At 33.6% G+C, this 14,883-nt stretch overlaps 1 protein-coding gene across 1 annotated transcript in view; it reads right to left on the minus strand.

Moving 5' to 3' along the window:
- Positions 1-1,218: 1,218 nt before the first annotated feature.
- LOC129799520 (gamma-aminobutyric acid type B receptor subunit 2) overlaps positions 1,219-14,883 on the minus strand; it is a 145,046-nt gene continuing 131,381 nt past the window's right edge. The window contains exons 7-9 of the mRNA XM_055843472.1: positions 8,241-8,448; positions 8,048-8,177; positions 1,219-3,496 (exon numbers count right to left, since the gene is read on the minus strand). Coding sequence (XP_055699447.1) covers positions 2,829-3,496; positions 8,048-8,177; positions 8,241-8,448 — 1,006 coding nt within the window. The 3' untranslated portion in view covers positions 1,219-2,828. The remainder of the gene's footprint in view (positions 3,497-8,047; positions 8,178-8,240; positions 8,449-14,883) is intronic.

Here is a 14,883-nt window from a genome sequence, read left to right on the forward strand (position 1 = left end):
AGTATAAAATGATTTCAATAGTAAGCTCTATGAACAAATTAAAGCATAGAAAAAGATAATTTTCACATAATGATATACTTCGGTCGAGATAAAACGCACTGTTTATATTGGATTGAGGGTTCCACTCTACCTGAATACAGCTGTAATTCCCCAAGACAAAGTAATTTGAAAATCGATTTCAAAATTCATAATTTCAAATTTCGAAGTGATTCGAGTGTCAATGGTTACAAGTGTTCCCGTTGTTTTGTATAATTACCCCCATAATCATTGAGCAATTCCTTTAAAATATTCTTTCAAAAACTTAAATCAGTTTGAATTTTTGAAAATAATTATCTTTTGTCGAGACAGTGCTATTATTGTTTCGTCCGAGGCTCTTTTGGCAAGGGGTGAGTCATTCTTATATTGCACTGACAAGAGATTTTTGTATCCCGGTTTTTGCGAAACCTTTTTGGATTCCTCAAGTTTTGAGGATGTTATCTCAGGTTTCTTGTAAAATATCTTGGATTTATTGGGTTTTTGCGAATACAGTGGTGTTTCTTTATATTCATAACGTGTCGTTGCACAGCTTTTGTGTCAGTTGCATCCAAAATCAATTTGTTTACATTTTGACAAAGTAAATAAAGGAAATTATTTTCTTGGTAACTAATTTTTCTCGTTTTTAATTTTTGTTAATTTAATTTTTTCTGTCTCATATTATAGTTAAAATAACATGGGAAATTCTAAAACAAATTAAAAAAATAATATTTTATTAAAAGAAAGAAAAAACTGTTAGGAATTTCAAATAAATTTGTGCATATTCAGAGATAGAACTGTCAAAAAAAGTACCCAAACTATGCATATATAGAGAGACACCATTGTACATTTTTAAGCTTTTTTTGGATTTTACAAAAACTTCATTGTGGGTTTTCTAACGGATTTCGCGAAATTTTTAGAGATTTTTTTTTTTGGATCTCTTAAAAAGCTTTCTTTATTCATTTGTTCGGGTATCGCAAAAACTTTCTCAGGTTTCTTACTAGTTTTCATGAAATAGATTTTCTCGGGTTTTATTAAAAGATTTTGGGTTTTTTTCTGGTTTTGCAAACACATTTTAAGGTGCCTTGTCAGCTTTCGTGAAAAGAATTTCATTTTTTTCTCGGGTTGCATTGAAACCTTCTGAATTTTCTCTGGTATTTTTTTTTAGAAAGTTTCTTCTATTTCTTGTCGGGTTTCGCCAAAATTTCTTTCCTTTTCTTACCACATTTTGCAAAATACCTTTGAAGTTTCATAGGATTTCTTTAAACTTAAGAACTTTCTTGGGATTTTAGGTGGATTATGTGAAAGCTTTTTAGGATTTATCGGCTTTCTCTTGTTTACCCAGGTTTCGCGGAAATTTTCTTGGATTTCTTGCTGGATTCTGCAAAAACTTGTGAAATTTCATTGGGTGTTTTCAAACAATTTTGGTTTTCTTAGGTTTCGCTCAAACGAGAGTTTTATAGGCTTTTGTTAAAATTTTCCTTGTTTTATCAGATTTCAAGACACCATTCTTAGATTTTTTACCAAATTTCGCGAAAACCTTAAAAGTTTTTTCGGGATTCATTAAAACTTTCTTGATTTTCTCTGGTTTTGCATAAAATTACTTGGATTTCCCTCAAATTTGAGGTTTTCTCGGGAGTAATTTAAACCTCTTGTAGTTTTCTTAACTCTCGCAAAACTTTCTTGAGTTTTTTTTGCCGGTTTTTATTGAAATTGTCTTGGTTTTCTCAGATATCACAAAAGTTATCTTGGATTCTTTAATTTTGTTAACTCTTAAAGTTTCCGGTTGCTTGAAAAAATGTATGTATTACTTGGATTTATTGTAGGTTTCTTGGGTTTCATGGATTCCTAGGCATACTTGAATTTCTTGTGCTTTCTAGGATTTCCATTTGTATTTCTGGTTGCTCGGGTTTCTTAAGTTACTTGAGGGTTTTTGAGAATCCCCAAGAGTTTCTGAGATTTCTCTTGTATTTTATGTGTTTCCGCGTTTTCGCTTGAGATCTTTGGAATGAGTTACCCCTTGGATTTTCCAGGTTTCGCAAACATTTTCTTAGCCTTATTGAATTTCTTGTAAAATATCTTGGGTTTCGCGAAACATTTCTCTGACGATTGCCACGGTGTAATCCATATAACTAACCCCTTGCCATGTGAGAACATTTTTGACAAAACCGAAACGAGCATATGGACTTTCCACAGAATTGAAATTATTCCTGTGTAATTATTTTTTTAGTATTTGAGGACATGTTTTGGAATTTAGCTGTTCATAATGATCTACATTTGATGGAGTGGATTGAGTTTTATGTTACATGTTGATCACTTTTTTTTAATGAATTACACTGTTGACTGTTTACCGCAATACCTTTGCATATTTTCAATTGATCGGAAACTGTAGAGACAAAATTATTTAGTAAAATAAGTCGTAATCAATAAATAATAAGCCAAGTATTTAGTAGCGCAGGTTTTAGAGAAAACAAATACCTTTCCTTTTATAAATACTAAATTTTTTAGAGGTGATAATTCATTTTTACCTATGTAATCTTAAGAATTTAATTACTTACCTAGAACTGTTCATTTTTTTCTACTTTTTCATGCTTTTCTCTATAAAATTGTAAATATCTACTCTTAATTGCAAAGTTATTGATCTAGGTCTAGGGGGAGGGGGCAATAGGGAATCGTATTTCGAGGCGCCATCTAGGTCAAAGATAATATATTTACACTATGTACAGTGTCGCGTTGTAGAAAAAGGGACATTGTCTACGGGTTTGGAAGTCGACAATGGCACATGACTGTTCAGTGGTCTTTGCAGGTGGATGCGTCTATAGATACTCCACGATATCGCATTTGATGGAGATATTGGGACAACTGGCGCCTACGATGTTACTGCGTCCGCGATAGCGTGGTTCACGCTCCGTTAGGAGTTTCCGGAAGATGGGTAGGATGGCGGTGTCGCCGCCATCGTCCAGCAGCTCAGATTCTGAGCTAGCACCGAAGATGGATGAGTCTGTGCGATGACGATGCTTATGTCCTGGGGCCACGTTGGGCGAGGATCTGTGGTGGGCATGATGTTGCATTGTCTTAGCTAGCTTGCGGCTGCCGGCGGAAGGCTGGCTGCAGGTGTGCGTTGGTGTGGATTCGCGTTCGCGTTCGCTGTCCGTTTCACTCTGGCATGCACTGGCCTTACTCTTGTGCCGGTGTTTGGTGCGATTCTTCTCTGAGACACTGCGTTGAATTGGCGCCTGTGGAGACATCGTGGCCGGATGATGCTCAGGCGTCTGTGTCTGCTGTTGCTGCATAGGCGGCGGTTGGTAACCATGTTCTTGGCATCGAACGGCATTTTGGCAGGTGCGAGCCGACTGACGTTGATGCTGCTTGGCGTGGGAGAGCGTGTGTGTGTCCCAGAGGTCACTCTGGGATACGACAAAGCCACCTTTTATCGCAGCACTGCCCACCTGGAGGCTCACACGTCTCTGTTGTTCACTGAGATCTGCCGGCGGGAGAGAGATTATGGATTTGCCCAAAAGGGAGGATTTTCTGCCCACATCAACTAGACATACAGAATGGGTATTTGGTTGACTAACAAAAACATGCTTTTTGCAGGGCTTTTAAGTAATCGCTTCTGATTGTTCTTCAGAGAATATCCGCTCCTATATGCTTCAAACTGAAAGATTAAAATTTAGAACAGATTTCTGACCAAAAACTCTTGTTTTATACTCGATTATTAAATCTCTTTTGCAGCACTATATAAAATTTTTATCCATATAGCTACTCAACGCAATTTTAATCTTTCTATTTTTCTGTTTTTTTGAGAGCTTTTTGAAAGCACTTTTATTCTGTTGGAATCTGCAATCAATATATTTTCTATAAGATTTTAATGACGACAGTTTTAAGCTGCAATATTTTTATGAGTTTGAGATTTATGCTTTCTCTAACGGAAGCAAGTTATAAGTGTCGAGAAGATGGAGCATTTATCCACATGTAATTAATTATTTTATTCGATAAAATATGCTATTTTACTACCATAACGTTTTATAATGGGAAGAGCTTCAAAGCATTTAATATTATTTAAATTTGTGCTCTCGAAAACTTACCAAAGTTTTAAAATCCATATAAAAGTGTATTACTAAGGTAATACGTGAAGTTGACTTAAGGGGATTCATGGATTTTGATACTTCAAAAAATTCAACTTGCCAAGAGCATTTTCCCAAAACATCTTGGATACTTGCAATAAAACTTTTTAGAGAATGGATTATAAATTCCTGTCATCTTCAGCTGGTCGTTAACTTTAATCGTCTTTAAAATCAGTGGTCACAATTTCTCAATACCTAAGTGTATCGATTCTTTTCCTAATTTTGCACACTAATTCTACATGATTAGCATACTATAACACGTAGGGTTTTGTTCTTTGATCGCAATTCATTTTACAAGTTAAAATTTATTGCAAATTTGATAGAAACTTGCATATTCTTCTATAAAGCTTTGCCAAAAATTAGTATTTAATTTTTGTCATTTTTTTTAGATTATTCGCATGATCTATTAAGATGTTAACCTTGACTTTTCGATTTCAAATTAATTTGATCACAATATACCCTGACTACGAGTCAAATTTTTAAGGTTTCAAAATAGAGTAAAAATTTTAAAGTCTGTGAAATCCATGTAACCCCTTTTAAGGGGGGAGCCTGAATAAGGAGGTTAAAATTTAGCTGTTTTTTGCATTTTTTTTTTTTTGAGGAGGGAAAGGAAACGAAAAAGTTTCTTAAGATCTTTAGTATATGTTTACATATTTAAAGCACTTAATTTTTTTCTCTAAAAAAGCATGGCGAAATAAAGAATTAATGAATAGAGGAAGACTTTCAGGATTTGCACATGCTATGGCTATGAACACTTTTTTTTTCATACTCCTTTAATGAATATGACCTATGGCTATATCAAGTCAGATTCATTAAAAGAACATATGGAGAGAAACTATAGGAGAAAGCGCGCTGCCTTCGGACAACTTATGCTTCGCACAAATAATTATTTTCAATTTGTAAATGAATTTGGCCTATTATAATATTATATTTTAATAGCTAGTCCAATGCATCAAATTTTCAGAAAAGATCTATGGGTGAAATCTATAAGGAACATAGAGAAAAAAATTGAATTGTCCGAAGCTTAAGTCGTCCGATGATAGCACGCTTTCCCCTAGTACGTGCGAAGCCTGAAACCCTTCCCTTTCTTCAGGAAAATGCCTCGTCATAGTACTCCCTAATTAGGAGGAAATTTGCTACAACTCGTAATTTTTCTCTGATAGAAAAGGATTTAAAATTTTTTTAAATTATTTCATGGATAAAACAAAAAGGAAAGCAAAGAAAATTGTGAAATCTGAACTTTTCTAGGAGGTTTAAGAAAAATCGCATATTTCGGAATGAAGTATTGACTTTATCGTAAGTTGTTGAACAGACTTGTGAGCGCACGTAATTCTAATTTTTTTTGTGTTTGCACACAGAGGTGCGACAATCAGAACGAGTGATACCCAATTCCCTGAATTTCATCCTAGTAGAGGCAGGAAAAATATTTATGCTTCTACCGAGGTATGAACTAGCCTTTGACTTTAACATTATTATTATGTAAAATATGGAAAAGAAAATTTTTCAAAGACGATTTAAATTTAATGTTTAACTAAAAGAGAATTTAATTCCGAAAAGAATAAGGCTGAATTAGTTTATAGACGTGTTTTATTCGGATATGATGTGACCGGAAAATTCTTCATTTTCTATTTTTGACAATAAAAAATTCTCCTGATTTTCCGACCGATTTGCCTTTGAGTTTTTTCGAAAGGTATTAAAATTTCTTACCCGGATGCATCTGCTTGAATCAGTAATGGATCGAATGAAGCAAAGTCTAGGATTGAATTATGTTTCTTGAATATTTCCTTTTGATAAGTCAAGCGGTGAGAGATTTCGTTTTCCGGTTTTCTATGGTCCCTTCTTCACAAAAATCAGAGGTGGAATAATAACTTTTCTTTACTATTGAATCGTTCGTGAGGAGATAAAGCGGTCTTCAGACTAGAGGTTTAGTCCAGTTCCCTAATACAGGCTTCAGACCTAGGCTTAGCCATATGGCTTAATTCTCTAATTTCTTATCGGTGAGGATTTTTTGGAAAATTTCGACTTTTGATTGGATTATGAAGGATAAATGATCTATTAGGTTCTAAAAAATCAATAAAATTGGTTGCTGTTGAAGGTTTTGAGACCCTTGGGAACTGGGCTAAACCTCTGGTCTGAAGGCAGTCTAAGGTCTGAAAATCTTTAATAGCGAGCAATTTTATTGCTTTTTGGCAACCTAATAGGTAATTTAAACTTTAATAATTCGATCCTTAATAAAGTTTTTCAAAGAACTGTGATTGATAAGAAATTGGAGTAGTAAAGCCATATGGCTAAGCCTCAGATCTGAAGCCCGCATAAGAGTCGAGGAGTTGCTCCTTAAAGTTGAGAGATCATAACTTCGATGGTATGGTCATGTTCAGCGTATGAATGAAGAAAAACTCCCTAGAAAAGCTAGCTATGCAAGCCATTGTGAGGAGATTTCGACCTCGGGGCAGACCTAAGACAAGGTCGCTGAATCAAATTCAGGACCTTGCCTTGGAGTGCCTTGAAATCGACCGCAAAAATCCATATAAAGTTGCGGATGATCACAGGCGCGAGCTGCTAACCTGTCCTAAGATTGCGACTCAGATAGAGAAAAGTCGTTGAAAATCAGTGAACGTCCGCACAAAGAACTAAATGTCGCTTGGTTTTTAGACAGTTTAAGTACAACTTATTTCGCTCTGGAGGTTGAATACTAAGACAGCGGAGAATGCAATGAGCAGTTTTAACTTTAGTAAAACGCTGTGTTTTTGAAAAATTTATATCATTATAAAGTTTCATCTGTCTTCTTTATTTATCACAGAAAAAAAATTGTAAAATTGTTCGTAAAGGTTTGTAAATTCCCACTGGAGACTTACGAAATGCTCGTAAATCATATAACTCACTAGAAAGTTCGTAACAAAAATTGTTGATTACATAATCACTTGACCAGCATTTTTTGTTCTTTTACAAACATTTCTTCGTAAATGATCGGAAACATAAGAAAAATATTCGTAAAATTTTGTTATTTGTTTATAAAGTTTTGTCAAACAATTTGCGAACAAATGTTTTGAAATACAAAAAATGCTCGTTAGGTGAACATGTTGCGAGCAGTGTTTGTGAAAAAGTACTACCTTTTACGAACTTTTTGTGGATACGATTTACGAGCATTTCGTAAATTCCCAATAGAACTTCACAAACATTTACGAACAATTTTACGAAATATTTTTTTCTGTGTAGGCTTGGATAAAGAAATCTCCAGGATTTTCGCAATATTAGGTTCCATTTTTGAATTTTATTGATTGTGTGATGAGCAAATTGACGTCGCGGAATTATAAATTAAGGATTTTAAGTGTGTTTTCGGTCAAGGAAATTGATTCAAGAAAATTGAACACGGTGATGACCTTTGTTGTTCTTTCTTTTCCTTTATTCTCTCAAGAAAGAACAAAGGTCATCACCGTGTACAATTTTCTTGTATAAACTAAATATTCTTTCTAAGATTGGAGGAATTATGGTAAAGTGATATAACTTGGACATAATGTTACAAGTTGGACAATTCGCCGGTACAAATTGGACATGGTTTTTTTCTTGATAAATACAGTACAAAATTTGTTTTTAAGCACAAGGAACCAAATTATAAAACTAAAGCATTAAAAATATACAAATAAAAATGAAGTACTAAATTTATCAAGACAGAAAGCCCTGTCCAAATTGTGCCATTGTCCAACTTTTACCACTTTACCCTTTTGTAATTTTTAGAGGAAAAACCTTATGCAGTTCATGCTATTCTCAAAGGATTTTGGTTTATATGTATTTATATTATTTAATAAGTCCCTGCCTTCCGTCTTTCGGGGTTAATCCGTTACTTATCAGCCCTTGCACGAGAACTAGAGGGATTAGGTGGGAAGGATGACAAGGGACACAATACTCACTTTTCGTACTACCTTTGGCATGTGGACAAATGTTGTTGAGTTCGGTGTTGGAATGGGTCACGGAATGAGTTGAGGAATTCATGTGTGAATTCATCTTTGGGCGATTCGAAGTGCTCTGGTCCACGAAATCCTGCAAAATGGGATAATGCTTATGCTCAGTCACTGGGATGAATGTAAAATGCAGATCTCGTACCAGTTTCTTCGATGAGGGCGAAAATTTCATCGTGGCTTGAATTTCATTGAGACTTTTGTTGCTGTCGTGCAATGTTCCACGACGCTCCATGTTGGGCTGCATCTGGATGTCGTTGCACTGCTTTCCATAGTGGACGGATCGTTCCTCAATCCTCAGGGGCTGTGTAATGGGTATGTCCGACCCGGAGGAGATTGTTGTGACGCGTTTCCTATGCAAGAGATTCATGTTAAATTCCACTCGAGTTGATGTGAAGTCCTGCATCCATGGGGTCATCCCACTATTCATGACTTTCAAATGTGATTCATAATAGCCAAGGATGAAAGAAACATTATTCACAGATCAATAAATTATTTCAATGTAAATTTAAATTTATATCGCCTGGCCTGATTCTTCCTTCTTGAATTTTTATCAATGGCTGGATCAATTTTAAAGCCCGCTTAAAGCAAGGATGTCTATAAGATTTTCCTCATCGATGAATCTCTAGTGAGTGATTCAGACTTCTACTGGTGATTCTTACTCCTAACGCTCACACTTTTCCTGTTCTTCCAATCTATTTTTTATACAGGAGATTTTAAAACACTCTAAGGAATATATTATAGTTTGTCTGCATAAAATGCTCTGCAAAATTTCCATGATATTACACCCAAAAGGCATTACTGTAATCATAATAAATTTTTTAACATGACATTATCCTCAAGCAAAATTATAATTGATCTTCAAAATGAAATATATATTTTACAGACAAAAAATAAATAAATATTTAATCTGTCTATTTACAATTTATTTAATGTTGCTTGTTCCCCAATCCTCGGCATCATATAAAATTTCATGCAAATGAGAGGCATTCATTTATTTTAATTATTATTCTCATATTGATTTATTAAATAAACCCTTTGCTATTTTAGATATATTTTTTCGCATTAATTATTGTAAAATATTAAAATGAAAAAAAGTTACATATCGTAAAATCTGTAAAATGTGTTAAGCTGTCTGAATTTTGGCAAAATTATATCAATAATAATATGAAAAGCGATTTTAATATAAAATCCAAGTATCGCGATGAAATATTGAAATAAACTGTTCACAGATTGAATTATTCTTAAACATTTTATAGATAAATTTACTATAATTTTCGTATAATATCAAAATCCAAAAGATTTGATACATTGTTTACTGACCCATTTTTTATATATTATTTTTTATAGAAAGGATATCTTAACTCATAACGTTTCAATTCAATATTTGAACAGACAATGACTCAATATTAAATTTTCAAGATAGGTAATGTCCTAGACACGACTTAAACCGAGAGACAGCTTGACGTACACTGCGAGAAATCCGAAAAAGTTAAAATAACATTCCAGAAATGTTAATTTTACCCTGCAGTATTGATCCGAAATCGGTGTAGGGGAAAGTGACCATGCTTGATACTGTAAAATGATGTCCAAGGTTTGTGATTATTTTCTGATTAACACACAAACCGAAGCGATTCTTCCACTATGACAAAAAATGTGTCACTTATTGGGTTCATAATCCAACCTCAAATATTTCTTGGAAATCCTTAGATTTTTCTCAAGAAGAAAATGGAAATTCAGTAGCGATTTTTATACAAGTTGGGTCCGGGGCCTTCCTGTATTGATTCGACAATTCGGAGGCCCATTTTCACTGCAAAAAATTCACCGGATACAAAAAATTGCACATCAATATTTAGACGGAACTCTAATCTATCTGCTTAAGTCGTTTGTAAGACTGGTTATTAGTTTTAAAATCACTTTTATGTAATTTTTCTAAGCCATGTTTTTATGACATTAGGGCGCTAGCGAAAACCATTTTTTCACTTTGAGTCCATGAAAATGTCATTCTGCAACCTTAAAATTCAGGCAACAGGGTTGAAAATTATGTCAATTGTCGATAAAATTGGCGGATTGCAATATGTGTAATTATGAAATAATCACATCTAATGATATAGTTGCCACATTAAAATTATCATTCATGGACCCTTCTTAAAATATAGGATGGACACAAGTAGAATTTATGAATTTGTTACCACCCACAAAAACAGTGTCCACCAAGTAAAAATATTTTTACATAAATATTAGTACTGATGACCCCTCTATGTGCCTATGATAGTAGTTTTCGTGAACAGCGACATTAATTAAGAAATACTTATGAAACAACATGTATCGAAATTACACTTTTGGGCCTATTTTTGATTTTTGCTTCCTGAAACTAGGAAAAAAGAGCTAGGATCCTAATTTTCTTAGGAAATGTGAGGCTTAGCACCAGCTATTGAAATATATTGCGATGAGTCATAACTATTGATTAACATAGGAGAAAAATAGTTATTATCAAGCTTGGATCGTATCAAGCATGGTCACTTTCCCCTAAATATTACCCTTTTTAGGTGTATTTAGGGTTAAAGCTACCCTTTTTCATGTAAATTTTACCCTTAAAAAGGTAAAAAAATAACATGAAAAAATGTTGATATATTTTTACACCTAAAAAGTGTTAACGTTATGAGGAAAAAAAGTTAATAACATCCTTTTTTTCTCAGTGTAATTATAATCAAAATAATGATTAGATTACATTTCCATTAGTTTCTGACTAATCTGTCTCTCGGCTTAAGCAGAAAATGGCTTTCAGATAAGGACTACCTTTTTTGACTTAATATTACGGACATGTTTTTAATACGAGGTAAAACGAATTTTATTGGTTTCTTGTTTCAAGACCCTCGATTCAAAATATCAACATTGAAAAGTTTAAATGTAGACAGTCACATCGTAAACTAAATTTTAAATACTTATCGGTTCATAATCGGTTCATTTACGGTTTAGAACCGATTCAGTCATATCAAAAATTCCAAAACCTTTCCAACAGTTTGCTAACATGTGTCTTTCAATTAACTCCCCATACCATATGGCCACCGCCGACTCAGCGTTGGTGACCAACCTCCAAATTTAAACGACGGAATTGCTTCTTCTTAAGGTTTTAAAGTCTCTTTCGTGTTAAATGATCTTATTCCAGTTTAACCCTATTTTACTCTATTTTAACTCTATTTTACTCTAGTTTATTTTAACCCTAAGATTCAGCACACTTTGTTACAGTAGTGAAGAAAATTAGAGATTAAAATTTAGGAGCTTAAAATTGAAATTCAAGAAAAAAGGGGTGATAAAGCGTCCCAAGCTTGGCGAAATGCTCGAAATCGATTGAACCGATTTTTAAATCACTCAAAAAGTTCCACAAAATAAACTTTATTTTCGGACAAAAATTATTGGTTCATTACTGGTTCACTTCACAACCGATCTGAACCAATCTATAAGTCATTCAAAACAATGTCCAAAATACACCTTAGAATTATAATTGAATTTCGGAGAAAAATTAGTTATCGGTTATGAACCGGATTGGAATAGGTTGAGGCTTATCAGGAATTCCAAGACCTTTCAAATTAGCCCGAACATGATACCATTCGGTTGAGAAATACGTACTCCAAAACCTTTCACATCTTTGACCTTGAAAAACCGGTATATATATAGGAGATTGTGAACGGAAAAATAGACCTTCATGACTTTTTCTCTTTAATTCTTCACGACGTTTCGAGGATGGATGTCCTCTTCATCAGGTTTCGAATGTGGAGGAAAATCACGTACAGGTGAAATCACGTACCGAAACGGTGTCAGTCCATTGGATGGTGAACTTCAGAGTGAAGATTTGTAAAAAAAAAGTTCAAGTGCATTGCAGCAGCAGAATTTCCCACCTGTACGTGATTTTTCCTCCACATTCGAAACCTGATGAAGAGGACATCTATCCTCGAAACGTCGTGAAGAATTAAAGAGAAAAAGTCAAGAAAGGTTTATTTTTCCGTTTACAATCTGCTACAACCTATTAGACCGAAAATTCCTCCAAGGTATTATACGAATTATTCAACGGTTTTTCATATATGGACGAAAAGTCTGCATAATCAAGAATTAAAAAAAAATCCACGACGCATTTTCGAGCAATTCCAAAAAGTATGGTATTGGAGTTTAAGGAGAGGGATGGGGGAAAAATGATGGACATGTTAATGGTCTCATGGTCAACTTATGGGGATGGGTCCCTTGGAGATCCCATGTCTCTAACCGTTTGGCCTCTAGGCATTGTAACAGTCGGATGGACGGACGGATAGATAATCATACGAACGGACGGACAGACAAATAGAAATTGTGTGAAGCTTGAAAAGTGGCCCCCTGGGGGTAGAAGGTGTAAATATTTTGAGTGAAGAAATCGAACGATTGTACTACTGTGCTCCCTCTGTGTAGTACGAGCAGTAAAAAATAGACAAAATCTTAACTAAAATCCAAAAGCAAAGACAAACTAAGAATCACTGAAGAAGATACGATAGGTGTTAGAAGCTTTGGTAAATTTTGTGTTTCATTTTTTTGATTGCTCTCTATAACACCGACGCTCTTTTGTTTGACTTTTTTGTTTGATTATGAAAACGATTTGAACAATATTTCTTTTATTTTTTGATATGTTTTGAAAAAAGCCGAGGAGATCATTTCGTAGTAGTAATTTTGTAATATTAAAGTTCAGCCACTTTGGAGGGCTTATTTCTTAACCGGTAAAATTTGAACTTTTTTGAAAGGTCTTGAAATTATTAATATTACTGAATCGGTTTTAATCGATAATAAATCGGTAGAGTAAACAAATATTACCTATCATTACGTAGGCTTGCCGTCAGACTAAAAGCTAAACGGTGAGACATATTCAATTCAATTCAATTTCATATCAATTTTCTGTTTTAAGTAACTCCCTGAAGTAATGAGAGATTTTTGTCACTTATTTCGAAAATGGCTCCAACGATTTATTTTATGTTTGGATATGATTTAAAGAATATTTAGGCGAATGGTCTGTCCAAGCTAATGACCTCATTTCATTCCTTCTATCAAGTTTTCAATGTCAAATGCCCTCTAAAATTATTTTAGAGTTAATAGGAATTAAGGTAGTTTAGATATAAAAGATTAATGTGGCCAAAAGTGTGTATTTTTTAACCAATTTTTGATTTGGGAACGATTTTCCGATATTTTATGAATCAATAGGGAATAAACCGGATATGTAGCCAAAAACGATTTGAAGTAATTTTTCACGGGAATTAATATTAACTATTTAAAAAGTATAAAAGTTAAAAAAAAAATGTTGAAACGCTATAGATAGATAGATAGATAGATTAAAAAAACGGAGTATACTTAAGTTCGCAGGTGATCAGACATCTAGGCTCTTTTGAACCCCTTAGTGTACCCAATCTCAACTCCAATTCTGTTAAAAATTCCATAATTCCATAATTGAATTGTAGGGAATCTTATGTCTTTATTCCGATAAAACTCTACATCTACACAATCTTTTCTTTTATAACATTATTTTTACTAATTTAATATCAATTGCATGGAATGAAAACAGTTTCATAATACTATGTGTTCAACTGCTTCCAAATTCCAATATCAGCATTGCCAGTAAATTCCGAATAAATCCTCTGTACAAGAAATATCTGACTTGAAAAATAGAACTAGTCAATCTAATTTCTAGTAAAAGTAAATTAATTTTATTATTTTTTTTTTATTAAATAATGACCAACGCACAATAACTTTTGTTTAGTAAACATGTTTTTGACATTTCAGTGAGAGTGAGTGAGATCTAGATCTAGTCATCTCGCTCATTCTCATAGGAAATTTTGAAAACATGTTTACAAACAAAAGTTATTGTGCGCTGGTCATAAAGCTAAAGTGCTAAAAAGTATTTATTCATTACTGATTCATAAGAAATTAATTCATTTCATATTAGTAAAGTTTTTTATTTAATTTTTGAAACACTATAAGTGAATAATAGATTTGTGAAAGACTATAAAATATAAGATAATAAAACAGTTCATTTTACAGTGGAAGAATGAAAATATATTGCATATTATTTTTCTTTTTTTGATAAATTATTGCGAAAAGTGCTTGTAACTTCTGCATCAGTTAATAAAATTTATCGTTCTAGTCTTGCAAATTAAAATTCCCCATGAAAATTTATTGAAATTTTTCAACTTAATTGATGTAGTGTTCGTGAAATGTATCATTTTTGCAGAAATTCTGTATATAATTGAAGATTTTCAATAAGTTATAATAAAACCGAATATCACATTTTTAAAGAAAACTTTCTAATTGTTCGCGTTGAGATTCCTTGCACATGAAATATTACCATCACGTGTTGAAGATTCTTGAAGAGTTTCTGTAATTAACACATCCCACCCTTTTGAGTGGCCACTTGCTGAAAATTGTTCATCATTTGCTTCATTGTGCTTTTCGTCTTTATTGAAATAGAAACTTTTAGCTTCTCTCGCCTTTTCTCAAGCCATAAATTTTATGCTTATGGTAAATCTAGACTCTCCCATCGACTTATTCTGCCGAAGATTAATGCACTTGCTGGTACGAGAAAATGACGCTCAGGAGCAGTTATCCAGAAATGTGATTGGAGTTCGTACTAACATTGTTCAATTTCGTATTCGGACTGCGACACGCTCGTAAAATACCATAGTGATGTGCGATGAATAAAATCGATCTCCTGCTCGCGAAAGGGGATAATACGGGAAATGATTTTTGATTCAAGGGGCGACCCACTACGGGTACAC

Source organism: Phlebotomus papatasi, chromosome 1 (genome assembly GCF_024763615.1).
Source record: "Phlebotomus papatasi isolate M1 chromosome 1, Ppap_2.1, whole genome shotgun sequence".
In the NCBI taxonomy this organism is placed as follows: Eukaryota; Metazoa; Arthropoda; class Insecta; order Diptera; family Psychodidae; genus Phlebotomus; species Phlebotomus papatasi.